Source organism: Oncorhynchus keta, chromosome 29 (genome assembly GCF_023373465.1).
Source record: "Oncorhynchus keta strain PuntledgeMale-10-30-2019 chromosome 29, Oket_V2, whole genome shotgun sequence".
Taxonomy (NCBI): Eukaryota; Metazoa; Chordata; class Actinopteri; order Salmoniformes; family Salmonidae; genus Oncorhynchus; species Oncorhynchus keta.
This window is the reverse complement of record NC_068449.1, coordinates 46950196-46969264: the sequence shown is the minus strand read 5'-3', so window position 1 is coordinate 46969264 and position 19069 is coordinate 46950196. Positions and strand designations below refer to the sequence as shown.

At 40.5% G+C, this 19069-nt stretch overlaps 2 protein-coding genes and 1 long non-coding RNA gene across 10 annotated transcripts in view; all 3 read left to right on the top strand.

The window, feature by feature from the left end:
* Positions 1-3627, top strand: part of LOC118361953 (zinc finger protein 33A-like) — a 50325-nt gene extending 46698 nt beyond the window's left edge. For 7 of the 8 annotated variants that reach the window (XM_052485312.1, XM_052485313.1, XM_035742139.2 and 4 more), the window contains 3 exons: positions 388-549; positions 2037-2148; positions 2358-3627. In XM_052485312.1, coding sequence (XP_052341272.1) covers positions 388-549; positions 2037-2148; positions 2358-3325 — 1242 coding nt within the window. In that variant the 3' untranslated portion in view covers positions 3326-3627. The remainder of the gene's footprint in view (positions 1-387; positions 550-2036; positions 2149-2357) is intronic. The other variant, XM_052485310.1, reaches the window with a different exon arrangement.
* The window catches only part of LOC118361900 (oocyte zinc finger protein XlCOF29-like), a 100606-nt gene that overhangs the window by 56695 nt on the left and 24842 nt on the right, over positions 1-19069 (top strand). The window lies entirely within an intron of this gene.
* LOC127913402 (uncharacterized) lies at positions 11973-16091 on the top strand. Its single transcript, XR_008085490.1, has 2 exons — positions 11973-12952; positions 13123-16091. It is a non-coding gene; the product is annotated as an uncharacterized LOC127913402 (long non-coding RNA).

Sequence of the window (19069 nt, the reverse complement as noted above, 5' to 3'; positions counted from 1 at the left end):
GTCTACTTTGATGCTAATTAGCATTTTCAAATCTGAGAGTAAATAGTGCAGAATATATTGATTGATAACTCACCTTGTCCGAGAGACATTTACATGGTTATCAAAACGTCACGCCAGGATAAGTCTACACGAAACACAGCCCTCATTTTAAGTATTTCTAAAATCACCTATGGTGGAAAAATGATTGGAAGCATTTCACAGTTTGACCGCTAGGTTTTCAACATTTTTTTTTGTAATTGGCTGATACTCATATTGAGCTGGAGAGACTATTTAAATGTAAATAGTTGCAAGTATGGCCAAGCAATGTTAAAAGTGTGTTTATCTTTGTCTGTGCACGTACCTGAGGGAGTGTATGTCTGTATAATCAGTATCACCTTTCTCATCCAGGAGGAGAGTCCAGAGGTGCTGCTGGTGAAGGAGGATGGTTGTGAGGAGAGTCTGGGGAACCCTGAGGGGACCATGGTCATGGAAAACAACCAAACAACGCCTCCTCCTGAACCCACAGAGGAACCAGCTGAGCAGCACAGGACCCCACACAGTCTCACTGAGGTGAGCCCACTATGAATTCATGTGTTAATGGTATTAGATCAGGGCCTGTATTCACAAAATGTGTCAGAGTAGGACTGCTGATCTAGGATCAGTTTTGTCTTTTCAATCATAATGAATAAGACGATGTAGACGGGTGGGGACCTGATCCTCAATCAGCACATCTACTCTGTGACGCTTTGTGGATATGGCCCAGGTTGTGATTAAAGTGTAGGACCATGCATTATCAAACCATTAAAGAGTGTCTAGTAATCAAAGGTACTATCACGTTTGCATAGTATCAAATCAACTAACAGTTTTGCATAGTACTCATAGCAATCCTTCATTGCTCAATCATAACATGCTCCATAGCATGGTGCTAATATCAGATTTCTTGATCAAACATCCTCTCACTCTGTATCAGGCTTTCTGTTAGCCTGTAATAGCCAGCTTTTGTCCTCTAAAAAAATGTCAAAGCAGATAAATAAAATTGGCACAGCCAATATTCCGGGAGAAGAAGAAAAAATCTAATTGCGAAAAAATGCTTTCTTGCCTATTAATTTATGGAAACACCAGTCGATGGAATGACATTTGACTGGTCAGTCTATAGGTTAATTTGCATAATTTAGTGGAATTAAATTGGCGTGCGTGTTGCTTCAGACTCATTGCTTTTGAATGTTTTTATTATGTAGCCTAGGCCTACTGGTTGTATGAATTTGGAATCTTTCGTCCCACAACTGTCCCAGAGTCTGTTTGGAATAGGCTATTTCTTTCTCAACAAAGTGACCAATAGAATATGTCGTCTAAACTTTTGCACTTTAGTAGATTGACATAGGCTAGCGATTTTGCTGTTTGTTACTCATCTCGTTGTCTGAGGAAAAGTATATGTGGACAGTTATTCTAACATCTTCAAAGTCTTTGGCTCCCGAGTGGCGCAGCGGTCTAAGGCACTGCATCTCAGTGATAGAGGCGTCACTACAGACGCCCTGGTTTTTTCCCAGGCTGTATCACAACCGGCCATGATTGGGAGTCCCATAGGGCGGCTCACAATTGGCTCAGTGACGTCCGTGTTTGGCCGGTGTAGGCCGTCATTGTAAATGAGAATTTGTTCTTAACTGACTTGCCTAGTTAAATAAAGGTTCAATACAAATACATTTTTAAAAAGTGAAATTCAGAATTCAGTACCACACGTCGTTGCATTGTCGCATCCTCGACTTGTTCTGTTAATATGAACTTCCCATATTCTAAATGTGATTTATTTCATTCTGAGCACCATGGTGGGTGGCTCCTTAATTGGGGAGAACGGGCTCGTGGTAATGGATGGAGCGGAATCGGTGGAATGTTAGAAACCACGTGTTTGATGTATTTTATATTTGATTCCATTTGCGCCATTCTGTGGTGGGTGGACGCCCTATTCAGGTTATGCATCTAATGCTTATGGGTCCGGTACATTTCTCAAATGTCCAGCGCCACACTTTCCAAACGGAAACCATGCTCTGTATCTCTTACAGCAAGTAGACATGGAGGATGGGAAGCCTGATCTGCTGCTTGTCAAAGAGGAGACAATAGAAGACGGACCAGAGAGCATTGACCTGCTGAGTGGACTAAAGGTGGGGGAGCAAGGTAAGGGAGAAATACATATAGCCTACATACAGTAATAGATCTTCAATGGGAATAGTGATGCACCTGGCTATTATTATTTCTTCATTTAAAAAATTAAATCAATACAACATATGTTTACATACAAAAACACATTATAATGTATGAACTTGACCAGATAATTGAGTTCTCTGCCATGTTTGTAAAGTCTATTTTCTAACCTCTTTCTACAGGTGGTTGGCTGGAGGATTACAGAGGAGACTGGGCGGCCATCTTGGATTCCCAGACCCAGACGGGTGCAGCCAAGAGCCAGGGGGATGACATCACCGAGCAGGCCAGGACCAGAGGCAACATAGTGGAGGTCAGTGGATGGGACAGCATCCTCAACTCTAGGCTGAGTAACAACACTGTTAACCACAACCAGAAAAAGACAATCGAACACAAAACAACAACCAAATTTAGTGTCCATGACAACAGACTAGCTGAGGCCAGGATGAGACATAGATTTGGTCCGGGGGGACGGGGAGGTGTTCGTATGCAGCTGGAGAGAACAGACACAGACTCGGCTAGTGATGCTCCTTCCTGCTCCTATAGTTGTGATTCAGAGAGACTGATGGCGCCTCAGGTTAACCCCCTAACAGATTCTGCCTTCAGCCTGCCTTCTATAGGATCTATCAACTGGAACATGGACCCTGGGACAACACAGACACTCCCTGGCCTTTGTTCTCCTCACACTCCCCTAATGTTAAACCAGACCTCAGACAATGCCAGTGCCTCAACACTGAGTGGCTACACAAGCCCATTGACAAATGACAGTAGTAGAGATGGAATCAGTAAAGGTGGCAGCGCCAAAGAAAAGCACTTCCCATGTTCTTTCTGTGGGAAAGTCTTCAGTTTCCCCAAACAGGTGGCGATCCACCAGAGGATGCACACGGGGGAGAAACCGTTCGGCTGCCACCTGTGCCGGGCCAGTTTTTCAGACTCGTCCAACCTGAAGAGGCACCAGAGGGTCCACACAGGGGAGAAACCCTACAGCTGCCCCCAGTGTGAGAAGAGGTTCTCCCACCAGCCCCATCTGAAGAGGCACCTGAAGATCCACACTGGAGAGAAGCCGTTTGCCTGTACGCACTGCGGGAAGAGGTTCTCAGAGAGGGGCTACCTCAGAATACACCAGCAGAAAATGCACACCGCCCATGTATAGAGTATAGTGACATGTAATGTAGTACTAGTTAGTTTGTTTGTAGTTAATTCTGTTGATTTTGGATGTATAGTGAACTGGATGAGGTGAACTGAGGAGAGAATGAGTGTGATGAGGCAGAGTAGATGATATGGTGATGGTTGGTGTGATGGTGTCTGTACAAATGCTTCACTGATGAAGTGACAATTTTGTCCTGTTCTTTGTTGTTGGTGTTTATTTATGAGGCAATTATAGTGCCCTAATTGTACTTCATTTTATGTGAATGTTGTGACCATTTTTTTAAATGAAATACAAAATTGACTCTGTGCTGACTGACGAGGTTATTTGTGTATCATTGCAGGGACTGAGTTTTCCCTATCTCAGTGGAACCAAAACATTATACTTAATTATTGAATCAACACATTTAAATAATAAACTCCAATGGCTCCATATTCTTAGCTACTTGAATCAATACATTTTTTAAAAAAGCCCTTTTTTTTAAATCAGCAGATGTCACATAGTGCTATACAGAAACCCAGCCTAAATCCAAACAGCAAGCAATGCAGATGTAGAAGCACGGTGGCTAGGAAAAACTCACCTGTTAGAGATGGGCTTGACTGTGGTTAACATTTTATAATATCATATTTCTGTGTGTTAGAATGCTATTTTATTATGATTATTACATATTGGAATTTGGCCTAGGTACCCTCTGTAAGGCCAGATATCACCCTGTAAAGCAGGTCTCAGTAACTGGTATCTGGGCCCCTGAGCCATTAAATCGTCAATGGGTGTCCTTAAGTGATTAAGATGTTTCAAATGTACAGTCGATTTAATGATTTAAACAGCAAACAGATAAGGCAAGAATATTTAGGTAATTTCTCCCCACTGGAGGGGGGGGGATTTTCTGATAACCTCTTAGAGGAAAGTGTCTGTCTATGTCTATTAGACCTGTAAAATATAGAAGTTGTTCACCTTATATTTTCCATCTAGCATTTCGCCAAACTTTGACCAGTTTTCAATTCCTAACATTGGCGCTGCGAGCAGGGTGGGTTTATCACCGGAGGACATGTGACAAAAGAGGTGAGTGCTCTTTCATTTTAATTGAGAATGAGATGAATTTGATTTAGTCGCACCACCTCACCTGTAAAGTTCATGTTAAACCACATTCGTATCTGTGTGTGACCCCACCAATCTGGCAAAGAACGCTTGTGAATCGGATAACTGTTTGGTGTGGAAAGCATTGGTAAGTGTGTCTCCTTCATATACAGTGGGGCAAAAAAGTATTTAGTCAGCCACCAATTGTGCAAGTTCTCCCACTTAAAAAGATGAGGCCTATAATTTTCATCATAGGTACACTTCAACTATGACAGACAAAATGATTTTAAAAATCCAGAAAATCACATTGTAGGATTTTTTAATGAATTTATTTCCAAATGATGGTGGAAAATAAGTATTTGGTCAATAACAAAAGTTTATCTCAATACTTTGTTATATACCCTTTGTTGGCAATGACAGAGGTCAAATGTTTTCTGTAAGTCTTCACAAGGTTTTTACACACTGTTGCTGGTATTTTGGCCCATTCCTTCATGCAGATCTCCTCTAGAGCAGTGATGTTTTGGGGCTGTTGCTGGGCAACACGGACTTTCAACTCCCTCCAAAGATTTTCTATGGGGTTGAGATCTGGAGACTGGCTAGGCCACTCCAGGACCTTGAAATGCTTCTTACGAAGCCACTCCTTCGTTGCCCGGGAAGTGTGTTTGGGATCATTGTCATGCTGGAAGACCCAGCTACATTTCATCTTCAATGCCCTTGCTGATGGAAGGAGGTTTTCACTCAAAATCTCAAGATACATGGCCCCATTCATTCTTTCCATTACACAGATCAGTCGTCCTGGTCCCTTTGCAGAAAAACAGCCCCAAAGCATGATGTTTCCACCCCCATGCTTCACAGTAGGTATGGTGTTCTTTGGATGCAACTCAGCATTCTTTGTCCTCCAAACACGAGTTGAGTTTTTACCAAAAAGTTATATTTTGGTTTCATCTGACCATATGACATTCTCCCAATCTTCTTCTGGATCATCCAAATGCTCTCTAGCAAACTTCAGATGGGCCTGGACATGTACTGGCTTAAGCAGGGGGACACGTCTGGCACTGCAGGATTTGAGTCCCTGGCGGCGTAGTGTGTTACTGATGGTAGGCTTTGTTACTCTGGTCCCAGCTCTCTGCAGGTCATTCACTAGGTCCCCCCCGTGTGGTTCTGGGATTTTTGCTCACCGTTCTTGTGATCATTTTGACCACACTGTGTGAGATCTTGCGTGGAGCCCCAGATCGAGGGAGATTATCAGTGGTCTTGTATGTCTTCCATTTCCTAATAATTGCTCCCACAGTTGATTTCTTCAAACCAAGCTGCTTACCTATTGCAGATTCAGTCTTCCCAGCCTGGTGCAGGTCTACAATTTTGTTTCTGGTGTCCTTTGACAGTTCTTTGGACTTTGGAGTGTGACTGTTTGAGGTTGTGGACAGGTGTCTTTTATACTGATAACAAGTTCAAACAGGTGCCATTAATACAGGTAACGAGTGGAGGACATGTGAGCATCTTAAAGAAGAAGTTACAGGTCTGTGAGAGCCAGAAATCTTGCTTGTTAGTAGAAATATATTTTTTCCACCATAATTTGGAAATAAATTCATTAAAAATCCTACAATCTGATTTTCTGGATTGTTTTTTTCTCATTTTGTCTGTCATAGTTGAAGTGTACCTATGATGGAAATTACAGGCCTCTCTCATATTTTTAAGTAGGGGGACTTGCACAATTGGTGGCTGACTAAATACATTTTTGCCCCACTGTATTTCTGGGTTGCGAGCGCTGCATCACTCGGTTGTCTGTATGTTTATGTCACAAGAGAGCTCTTTTGATACCTTTTGGGGTGTAGTGTATTGCAATACAATCATGGTAGCTAGAGTGAAGGAATAAATTAGTCTCATCAATCAGGATGTAACTCCGAATTACAGATTTGGCACTTTTCCTGTTTTATGAACTGAGCAAGAGAAAAGGACCTGTTGGTAAAACTGCGTATGATGATGCACTGTCCTGATGATTTCATATAAGCAGGATAAACATGGGTATGCATGTGCTGGCAATGTGTGATTGACTGTGAGCATATTATTTATGGTGAAGGCAGCAGTGCATGTTGCGACAGCCGGGTGCTGCAGCCTAATGTTTAAAGTGATTCCTCAGCAGTGTTGGGTGTAGAGTACTCAAATTACTTTTTTGTTGTAAAGAGTAACTTAGCGCCTTGGTATTTTCAACTGAAGTAATCAGTTACTTAGTTGTGTTTTCAAATAAGCAAATTGTTATTTTTTTCTTTGTTTTGTTTTTGGGCCCCCCAAAAATAAATCCTTTCCCTACGTTCACACACTTCCTGTTTCTTCAAGAAAGTTGTAGCGTAAAGCCAGCAACATGGCAGAGACAACAGCCTTTATATCGTGGAAGTATTCACATTATTTTGAATTGGTAGAATTAAAGGAGAAAAAAAACATAAAAATTGTGCCAACTTCAAATATCAAGAAGCAACTTCAGGCCAAGCACAGCTCCACAAGACTGGCGGAGAAAGACCCACGCCAGCCGATTGCCGTTGACGCTGAGGATGACAGTGCTTGCTTCAAAACGGCAAAATATAGATTTCTGTTCGGATAAACCGGTCAGTCACCCCGAGAGAACTAAATAAACATGTATGTGACTTTGATGATAGTAATTCCTTTTGAATGCATGTCATTTATTTCAATGCATTATGTTTAGGATTGATATGATAGTTTGCATTTGTGGTCAGCAGTTTAATGCGCAGGGTATTTTAATTTTCATGTCGATATTTCAAATCGAGCTTGTTGTGACTTAATAGCCTGTATTTAGTGTCTTTAATATGTATATTTCGTTTCATAAAGCTCCCTAAATGTTGGTTTTGATGTGTGGACAATATTCCTTTGATGCGTTGGATTGATCAATTCGCAACACTTTTCTTTGCGTTCATCAGACTGATTTATGTTCCCGGTATTAGACCTTATAATTGTTTACAGGGGAAGGACGTTAATATCTCTGTGGGATTATGATTATATTGATTTGAAGAGCGATTTCAAGCGGAAGAATACGCGCTTTAGGATAAGGGCAAGGCTCTTTATTGTTGTATTTGGATCAATTCTCGAGACAACTGAGTAACAATGGCTTCCAGTAATAAGTACGGCAGGTTTGTTTCAAGAAATGTAATAGAAAATGAATACCTTATTAATGAATGCGTCAAACAGGAACAAATTACATGCATAAATGCGATAATAAATGGTGTCTGAAGACCTGAGCAAGGATGAATTGGATGGGTAGAACGTAATGGCCCAGACCAGTGGTATCTGGTGGTCAGGGCTGAATAAATCAATGCGAAGGCAAAAATTAAGTAATATTTATGGCTTTGGAGTGTGAACGCAATACACTTAAATACGATGAAATAAAAGCTACCCTTAAGAAATATATAGTTTACTTAACGGTACCTTGTGGAAAAAGAATAGTAGCAAACTGTACATCCCTACGTTCCTATGGCATTAAGCCTATGAAGATTTATGCTGATTTATACAAATTAAAGTTGTTATAGTTCATCAAAGTTTCTCACCCATCTTCTATTCTTCTTTTGGTACAGTGGAACAAAGTTACTTGTTTTCCAAATATTCTCAAACACACGACAAAACATAGAAAGAGTGGTGGGACGTGAACGGCCAGCCAGGCAAATGGTTTGAGTTTTGGGAAGGGAAAACAGCCATGTGGAAGTTCTGACATAGCGCAATGCTGAATAGGATATAATGGAATTGAGTAGGATACGTTCTTGTCAATCTGACGTGACGATTTCCAATTATTCTTTCTCAATTCGATAGTTTGAATAATTTTTATTTAAATTGTAATGTTTTTTTAACTAGGCAAGTGAGTTAAGAACAAATTATTATTTACATTGACGGCCTACCGGGAGAACAGTGGGTTAACTGCCTCGTTTATGGGCAGAACGACAGATTTTTACCTTGTCAGCTCGGGGATTCGATCCAACCTTTCGGTTTCTGGCCCACGGGGCTACCTGCCGCCCAAATAACATCAGTGATTTAAATAAAGGTCATTTCATATAAAAAAAAAAATCAGTTTCCATTCCGTGGAACACTGCCCAAAATTGAAGTAAGTAAATCATAATAAATGTTTTTAGTACAAGGGCTGTGGGGAACAAAAAGTGCTGATAAACCAGCACCATTTTTTTTGTAGGCCCTAGCAGATTTGTTAAACAACAGGTTTCATATTTTGATTAGTTGATGGCCCAGGGACAGAAAGTACAGAAGCAAGCCATATGTCAATGCAACAGGTCCATAAGACCATAAGAGTACAAGTGAAAGGAGCTCTGGGATTGTTTACTTTAGTAGCTGCCTATTTCGCTTAATGGGACCCTGTATCATCTGATGTCTCCAGTATGATAATATGAACGCATGGTTTTAGAGGCTTCCTGACAAAATGCAGTGAGCTCGATTGGGGGAAAAGGGAGGGAGGTACATAGGCCTTGTAGTAAGATTCAGAACTTGTAAGTTTTAGGAATGATTAAGATTGAGAATTTGTCTTTTTTTTGACAGGATTCAAATTTAGCATAGTGAAAACTATGTATATTTTTGTATTTTTCAGGACTGATTGAATGTCCAGTACCAAGTATTCAGATGAGTTTAAAGGACACGAAAATAACAAGTATTTATTGTCCGAATTTTGGTTTCGACAATAAATGAGAAATGTACTGAAAACAATGTAAACCTCATGCAGATAATGTTTTAAAATAATGAGTCTGAAGTACAGGGAAAGAAAAGAGAAGGAACAGACTCACTAAATGTTGTTGACCTCTGTTCTGACTTTCCGGTGAGGCCTGATTACCCTCACTAGAAAGGACAGAGGCATTGGGTGAAGTTTGAATATAAAATGGAATGCTCAAGTGTATTGCCTTTGTTGTGTTGTCTGTTTATGTCTTTGCGTCAACACAAACTCACTAGAATGGGTCTGCTGTATTGTCGAGATTTCAAACCGAGTTAAGCGCAGAACGTTGGTTGAGGGTGGGTTATATTATTTTCCTACTGGTAAGAATAGGAGTAAGTCGTGCTCGCTGGGCTATATTGGGATGCAATGGGAAATTTTGCAGTAGAGGTCTGTATAGTTGAATTGGTTTAGGTAATCCTAGTGAATTTGAGCAGGAAGTTAATGTATTCTAACATAATTGGTGTCCAGTCATTAAAGTGGATTGCAGGTAAGTGTTGACTATTACGCTGATGAGACAGCAACTTTTTGAAGATTTGTTAAACAACAGGTTTATATTTTTCCTAAATTAATGCAACAGGTTGAAATGATATAAAACATTTGAGTGAGATGTGTGTCTACATCTTTGTTTTGGTAGCACTGTGATGTACTGTCATCTACTTCTGCAAGTTGCTGCATCTCATAGAAACAACTAGTTCCAGCAAAGATGCTGGGAAATTCTAGATGTGCGGCAGCTATGATGGCGAGGAACAAAACATGGATTTACTATTTTAGATTTTTTTTTTGGTGTTTGTAGAACCACCTGCAACTAGACACAGACATTTTATAAAATCACTGTTGTCCATAATTGAGAACGAGGAGAGTATCGGCAACACCATGTTAGTTGAATAATCTATGGCTGTGTTTTGCATTGACAACCCTGTAACGTCCAGTCATGGATACCAAAAATCTTTGTACACCAGATGATGTGATATAACTACATTGGAGTAGAATGCAGAGCCTCTATCCTTAGCCCAGTTGTTGTAATTGTTTTGACTGTCAGGATTTTCATTTCTAGCTCAAACTACAATCCTTTGCGGTGATGATTTCTTTGATTCATTCTTCAGCTTTGTCTCGTGATCTATTCAGCTCACCTTCCCGCTCCCAGAAATCAACCAAGTGCTATTCACCAAGCATAGGCTCAGCTGATTCACTCACCTGTGAGGAGAACCATCCTATTGCAGTTTGAACTAGCCCTGCCATCACCAATAGACATTGAGACCACATGCATTTGCCTGTTGTCTTTTCTTTGTGAGTTGTGTCTTACACAGTTTGCATTGTAGTGTATTTTAGAGTTGAAGAGCACCAAATCAGCAACTATAGATACACATGCTTATTAAAGCAATATATAATCAGTTTGAGGCGACGAACAGATTGTTTTACTATTGTAACATGCAGTGATAAGAATTATATTGTACCTGCCAGGAGCCCACCCTTTTGCCGTAGATGGTAGATTTCTCGTCTCTGGACCACACCATCTTAAATTGCATTCCGCTAAAGCACTTCACTCGCTCTAAATCGGTTGGCTACATTGGTGACCAGGGTGGGATTATTTTGATTTAGGTGGGAATAGTGATGCATGCATTGACTACAGTTCTACAATCTCCATCAGAAGCTCTGGATTTTGACAGATGGTGAAGCTCTCATTTCTGGTCTGCAAAATGTAAGATCGTGCCTCCCATGACGCTTCTCTCTCTAAAAATACATTGGTAGGTTACACTATATTTAGATACTTTCCTGAGACACCTTTTGCTATTTGTCTTCGTACTTAATAAATAGTGAGACACAATGTGACAAGTGTTCTTTATTCGAATGTATATGAATAAAATGTACATTATGGAAAACATTCCTCATAGTTAGCAGTAGAATAATGTATTGGCAAGAATTTGGCACAGTCAACTTTTAAAAGGTTAGTTGGAAATGTAGGCTAATAATTTAATTCACAGATCAAAATAAGCTATTTTGTCAATCTTATCACGTAGACTATATACACGCACTGTATCTGCGTGTTGATGGCTGGAGTGCACGTGCCATCAGTAAAATTGAAAATGGGATGGAAACCAATTTATCCGCACATGGGAATTTAACCACAAAAGTAATTTTTATGTGCACTACCTCATCACATACTGCCTGTTATCTGCAACAAGAAAAGCTTTTTACTGTACTTGTGCATGTGACATTTAAACAGGAAACCCCTCTGGTCGGAAAATTTGCAGATTTTACAATATTCACATGAAAATCTGTCGCCAATTGGATGGAAACCTAGCTAATGTATTTGAAAAATCTTTCCAACTCTCTCCCTTTCAATAACCACCGAGCCTAGGTGTGAAAGGGAAAAATGTCATGCTCTGATCCAGTGAAAACATCGTAAAATACCTGATTAATTCTTATCCTTTGCGTAAATACAGCTAGCTCTGTCCGGAACTCACTGGCGCGAGAAACTCTGAGGTCCCAGAATGGTTGATACAATGCTGCAAGTGGGAGCTTCAGACCAGACACAGTTGATACAATGTTTCAAGTTCTTGCAGACAGGCGGGGAAGAGAGAGAAATGCAATTGAAAGAACATAAACAAACTGCTATGCGTAGCCAATGTGATTTATAGGATACTTATTTTTATCAGAATATTTTCTACCTGAAATTGTTTTAGTTGTAGGCTATTTTTAAATAGTTGTCATTACAAGTTACTTGCATTGGTTATCAAAAAGAAAGGAGGACCAAGGCACTCTTCATATGATTCCTTAAAATGCCTTTATTTGTATGGCATGTTCATGTTAAAAAAAATAGTTCTTAATCTGACGCATTTCGGCTGCATGGCCTTTGTCAGTGTAAAGAATTGCTATTTTCTTATGCAAGTGATCAGCCTACTGCTAAATACATGGCTACAACTCACAGTAAAGCCTGTGGGGCCCTCTACAGGATAACTCACGCACACACACCCATAACTGCTAGGCCAGCGCACACACCAAATTTCCCCCTTTAGCTGAACATTGTGTGACGGCGGGATTCTAGAGTGACGGACGGCCCAGCTGAGCCAATGCAAGAAGACTACCTCCAGTGTGAACCAATCCGAAGAATCGAACTTCCAGAATCAACCTACTTTCTGTTTTGTATAAATTGTATTGTACCGGTTCACTCTTTCTCTTTTCCTGCTGTTCTGTGCGAGCGAATGGGAGAGCCGTATTTACGTGTACCAGATATTCTCACTCTGAATAAACTGTCGCTTGTCGTACAATTTTAACACCTTGTCTGAATCGATCCTTAACCGGCTCACCCTTCTAATATCCTTTTATCAACAGAACTTGGTAGCAGAGGATGGTTTAATAACGGTCCGGTCGAAGTGAGTTGATTTGGGTGTGAGAAGGAGAGTGACGGAAGGACGGTTGTAGGAAGACGGGTGAAAGAAATTCGGGGGAGGACAACAATTCTGCTCAACTCGGGAAACTGATCTAAAAGGTGCACCATAAGAAAGGTAAGCAAAACCTGTTAAATCAAACTTTGCATATTGTCGTATAGTCTGTCTAAATTTTGATCAGTATTTCCGAGTAAGTATGAATTCTTGTGTAAATTTATAATTTGCTGACAAGTTGAAAGTACAGTGAAGTGAACATATGTGGTACAAACCGGCGACGGCCGGGTGATTAAATCATTGATGAGATATCAGTAAGGGGATAGCTAATTACTATTCATTAAATCTGGCGCCGAGGGGATAAATTGTAATTTTGTCCCGTGACCCGGTCAGCACAGTCTGATAGCTTTCAATGATGAGGGATCACTTTTGAGGCCTGGATTAGTTCCGATAGGGGTCAGGGATAGAGATCAGTAAGGGAATAGCTAATCACTATTCATTAAACCTGGCGCCGAGGGGAAAAATTGTAATTTTGTCCCGCGACTCGGTCGAAGTCCAGTCTGATGAAATCCACTGATAGGGGTCGGACATTTGTATTAATCCTGATAGGGGTCAGCACGATATAGATTAGGGATTGATATCAGTAAGGGGATAGCTAATTACTATTCATTAAACCTGGCGCCGAGCCCGCGACTCGGTCGAAGTCCAGTCTGATAAACAGGTCCAAAATAAGCTGATAGGGGTCAGGGAGATAACGTGTATTTGTAACTGTTCATATTAAAATGTAATGTGGTTGTAATCGTCTCCATTAAGATTGTTGATGGTTTGAGAGACAGAGAGAGAGAGAGAGAACTCAAGAAGGGTTGTTGGGTAAATCCGAAACTTATATGTTGTATGTAAACTTTTATGTTGTCCGAAAATTCTGTGTTGTATGTAAACTTCCATGTTGTATGTACCTATGACTTCTGTGTTCTGACAGTTGTTATAGAATTTTATTAATTGGCCTGTACTGAGTTATTTTAATAGGAATGAGTGAATTGTGATTGACCAATATGTTAAATTCCTTCGGGACCCTGTTTGTTCTGAAATCTGCATAGAAAACTGTCCTAATTATATATATATTGGGTTGTGTATAGAGGTGAGGGAAAGCAGAGGCTGTGTTTTAACATGTAAAGGACACGATTATGAATGTTGGAAATTCTATGTGAATTTCGTATGAATGACTGTAGTATTGAGAAAACATATTAACCAGAGTTTGCGTTCCATGATTTTGAGACCGGGGGAAATTAAATTGAGAGAAACGTTTGTCGCGGAGTAAACCGCTAGGTGGGGATACGTAACTGGGCTATTATGCACACGTGCTGATAGACAAGGCCACCTCAGTAGTCGAATGACCGTGCAAACTTGATTGACAGCCGCCGGGCTAAAACACTGATTTTCGCTTTTTTCATTCCTGTTGATATTGCCTAAAGAGATTGCTATAGAATCGCTCAAATTTAAATGCATAATCAGGAACAAAATGACTGATGTATAATTGAAATAATATCTGAATATAATATTTAAATATTGAGACTAAATAGTTGAATAGATCCCTTGGTTGTGCGCTCCACAAATCCCATACCGACCCATGCGTTTTTCTTGAACTAAAACATACAAAGGAGAAGCTCAGAGATAAGACAGAGCACGTGCAGCAGTGTCTCTTCGAGTACATCGTGGGTATTAATCAACGTCGGGCGAAGTATATGCTAACTATATTCAGATAGAAGGAGAGAATTCCGATTAAAACTACGATTAAATTCCGATTGAATTAAATAAAATCACGATTAAAAATTCACAATGGCGACCCTCAATACTCCAAAGCTGAGGTTTAATGAGTTCCTAGAACAGAAAAATAGAATATAGATCAGGGGGACGTCTGCAAGATGTTCGGTAAACAATGTTGCACATATATTCCTAATAATACCAGTCCAGATGATAGATTGTGAAGTTTAAAAACTAAGGCGGACTTGATGCACTATCTGCTAAGATGAGGTCCACAGGGGGGGTGGAGGAGTCTGTTCTCTTGGCCTGGTTTGGTAAGTGCACTGGTATGATGGTTACTGGATTTCTGACCCTAATTCTTGTATTATTTGTTATTGATGTGATATGCTGCTTGCATCATACCGTGTTTTAAGAAGTCTGTTACAGATGTGGTGAAGGCTTCAGGCATGATGCCTTTTGTTTGATGCTCCAGTTGGCGATGCCGATACTGAAGCATGCTTTCAGGGGAGGATGGGACTGACTGAGGATGACACATGGTATGCTGGGTTTGGAGTCCCTGGGTGGCAAGGAGCCCACCTGGTACAGGATAGGAGTAGCTGAGAGGACTAGATGGTTTCTAATAATTCTTTACTCTGTTTTCCATGACCAAAGTTTTATCCTACATCTTACATGTCAATAACAATAAAGTTTTATCCTGTTTTTGATAAGTGACACCCTTGTGGGTGACAAAAGGGGGAAACAAAGGCATATATCACTTGTTATTAATAATAAACTTTTTATTATTTTCATGAAATGCTATGACTGCTGAAATAAAGGTTAATGAGTGACGGTCTTTTTGTTAGATAACAGGAGCCAGGTGCGAGATAACGGTATGGAGCATGAGACCCATCTTTCAGTTTTTGCAGCCATTTTAGGAGGGGGATCCAGTTGCTTTTATTGATTAAGCTTCTCCATTGGATGTCGTGTCCCATCTGGGATGGGAAGAGGGGGAAATTATTGAAATTATTTTTCTTTGTGGGCCATTTCCGTATAGACAGCCTAAACAAGGTATTTTTCCTTTTTGGATTATGTTTTCGTTTTTGCTTGAAGTAATGTATCTGGACTATATCTCTTAGGAGATGTGAAGAGAGGGAATCGCAACTTTTTCCTGCTGGAAAAAGTTGGCTTATGTGGACAATCATTTTACTTTTATTTTGAGATGTTCTCCGCTCTGTTAAAATGAGGGTTGTAAGTTCCTAGGTGGCTGGTAGCCAACTTAGTACATAGTGGGATTGAATGGAGAACATGATGGTAATACATATATATCTATACCAGTTTAATACCGTGCCTTATTTCATAGTCCCTTTGGGAGAAGTTTCTCTTTGTGTCTGGATCTAGTTAGGTTGTGTCACGTCTCTGGTGAGACGTGAAGAGAGGGTTTTGTAAAGAATTGCTATTTTCTTATGCAAGTGATCAGCCTACTGCTAAATACATGGCTACAACTCACAGTAAAGCCTGTGGGGCCCTCTACAGGATAACTCACGCACACACACCCATAACTGCTAGGCCAGCGCACACACCAAATTTCCCCCTTTAGCTGAACATTGTGTGACGGCGGGATTCTAGAGTGACGGACGGCCCAGCTGAGCCAATGCAAGAAGACTACCTCCAGTGTGAACCAATCCGAAGAATCGAACTTCCAGAATCAACCTACTTTCTGTTTTGTATAAATTGTATTGTACCGGTTCACTCTTTCTCTTTTCCTGCTGTTCTGTGCGAGCGAATGGGAGAGCCGTATTTACGTGTACCAGATATTCTCACTCTGAATAAACTGTCGCTTGTCGTACAATTTTAACACCTTGTCTGAATCGATCCTTAACCGGCTCACCCTTCTAATATCCTTTTATCAACATCAGGGAGTACAAATAAATTATAATACAATGTTCTCTTGCACGGGTTTTTCCAATTAGCCCTAATTTGAAGAGGGAGGGGTTAAAAATGTATTGAACAACACCTAGTACGCAATACTATACACATTAAAAAGTGAAATACTCACTGCATCGCAGCGCGAGCTGTGCCACCAGAGACACTGGGTTCGCGCCCAGGCTCTGTCGCAGCCGGCCGAGACCGGGAGGTCTATGGGGCGACGCACAATTGGCCTAGCGTCGTCCGGGTTAGGGAGGGTTTGGCCGTTAGGGACATCCTTGTCTCATCGCGCACCAGCGACTCCTGCGGCGGGCCGGGCGCAGTGCGCGCTAAACAAGGTAGCCAGGTGCACAGTGTTTCCTCCGACACATTGGTGCAGCTGGCTTCCGGGTTGGAGGCGCGCAGTGCGGCTTGGTTGGGTTGTGTTTCGGAGGACGCATGGCTTTCGACCTTCATCTCTCCCGAGCCCGTACGGGAGTTGTAGCAATGAGACAAGATAGTAATTACTAACAATCGGATACCACGAAAATGGGGAGAAAAGGGGGTAAAATTTAAGGGAAAAAAGTGAAATACTATAGATATGTTTATTAAAATTTTTAACTCCAAGCTATAAGCATCAGAATGCCTAGAAATGTAGTTCTAACCTTAAATAAGACTGGGCAAAGTGCCAAGAACAGGAAAGCGATCTATTCCATAGTACACTAGAACACAGCAAACATAGCTGAACATAGCTGAGGGCAATATATAGCTGAGGGCAATAAAGCAAAATGTCCACTAGATGACAGCAAATGGACCTATCATGACCCTACAGGAAAGGTGAGAAATCCATATGTTAATTTAAACCAGGATACTTAGTGGCCTGTAGTCTGTAAATCCAAAAACCTTCCCTTTGGTTTAGCTGTTTAAGGCGTTGCCCTTTTCTAATTGAGGCCGGAACATGATCAATACCCATAGCAGGGTTGCCATGGTGTAAGGACTTATAGTGCTTTGCATTTGGTAATTTGGGATTTGTTAATAATCAGGAGGTTAAGAATAAAAACAAGTTATAAATAAAAAAACAGAAGAAAATAGTAAGGGAAAGACACAGATTGACATCTGAATGGCACACATAGTACCAGTCAAAAGTTTGGACACACCTACACAGTCAAGGGTTTTTCTTTATTTTTACTGTTTTCTACATTGTGGAATAATAGTGAAGACATCAAAACTATGAAATAACATGTATGGAATCATGTAGTAAGCAAAAAAGCGTTAAACAAATCCAAATATATTTTAGATTCTTCAAAGTAGCCACACTTTGCCTTGATGACAGCTTTGCACACTCTTGGCATTCTCTCAACCAGCTTCACCTGGAATGCTTTTCCAACAGTCTTGAAGGAGTTCCCACATATGCTAAGCACTTGTTGGCTGATTTTCCTTCTCTCTGCAGTACAACTCATCCCAAACCATCTCATTTGGGTTGAAGTTGGGTGATTGTGGAGGCCAGGCCATCTGATGCAGCACTCCATCACTCTCCTTCTTGGTCAAATAGCCCTTACACAGCCTGGAGGTGTGTTGGGTCATTGTCCTGTTAAAAAACAAATTATAGTCCCACTAAGTACAAACCAGATGGGATGGCATTTCGCTACAGAATGCTGCTGGTTAAGTGTGCCTTGAATTTTAAATAAATCGCAGACAGTGTCACCAGCAAAGCACCCCCACACCTCCTCCATGCTTCAAGGTGGGATCCACACATGCACAGATCATCAGTTCACCTACTCTGCGATTCACAAAGACACGGTGGTTGGAAACAAAAATCTCAAATTAGGACTCATCAGACCAAAAGACAGATTTCCACCGGTCTAATGTCCATTGCTCATGTTTTTGGCCAAAGCAAGTCTCTTCTTCTTATTGGTGTCCTTTTAGTAGTGGTTTCTTTGAGCAATTTGACCATGGCCTGATTCACGCAGTCTGCTCTGAACAGTTGATGTTGAGATGTGTCTGTTACTTGAACTCTGAAGCTTTTATTTGAGCTGCAATTCATGAGGCTGGTAATTCTAATTAACTTATCCTCTGCAGCAGAGGTAACTTTGGATATTCCTTTCCTGTGGCGGTCCTCATGAGATACAGTTTCATCATAGCGCTTAATGTTTTTTGCGACTTCACTTGAAGAATCTTTAAAAAAGTTATTGACATTTTCTGGATTGACTGACCTTCATGTCTTAAAGTAATGATGGACGGTTTGTTTCTCTTTGCTTATTTGAGCTGTTCTTGCCATAATATGGTCTTTTACCAAATAGGGCTATCTTCTGTATACCATGCCTACCTTGTCACAACACAACTGATTGGCTCAAAGGCATTAAGAAGGAAAGAAATTCCACAAATTATATTTTAACAAGGTACACATCTGCTAACTGAAATGCATTCCAGGTGACTACTTCATGAAGCTGGTTTAGAGAATGCCAAGAGTGTGCAAAGTTGTCATCAAGGCAAAGTGTTGCTACTTTGTAGAATCTGTTTTACACTTTTTTGATTACTACATTATTCCATGTGTTCACTATTATTCTACAATGTAGAAAATATAAAACAATTAAGAAAAACCCTTGAATGAGTAGGTGTGTCAACTTTTAACTGGTACTGTACACAATCCATGTCTCAATTGTCTAAAAATGGTCTCCTTCCTTTATCTACACTGATTTGAAGTGGATTTAACAAGTGACATCAATAAGGGATCCTAGCTTTCACCTGGTCAGTCTGTCATGGACAGAGCAGATGTTCTTAATGTTTTGTATACTCGGTGTATAAGTTTAAAAAGTCTGTTAAATATTGTGTTTTTACTGGGTAGGCTACAGTGCCTTCAGAAAGTATTAATATCCCTTGATTTATTCCACTTTTGTTGTGTTTACAGCCTGAATTAAAATGAAAACT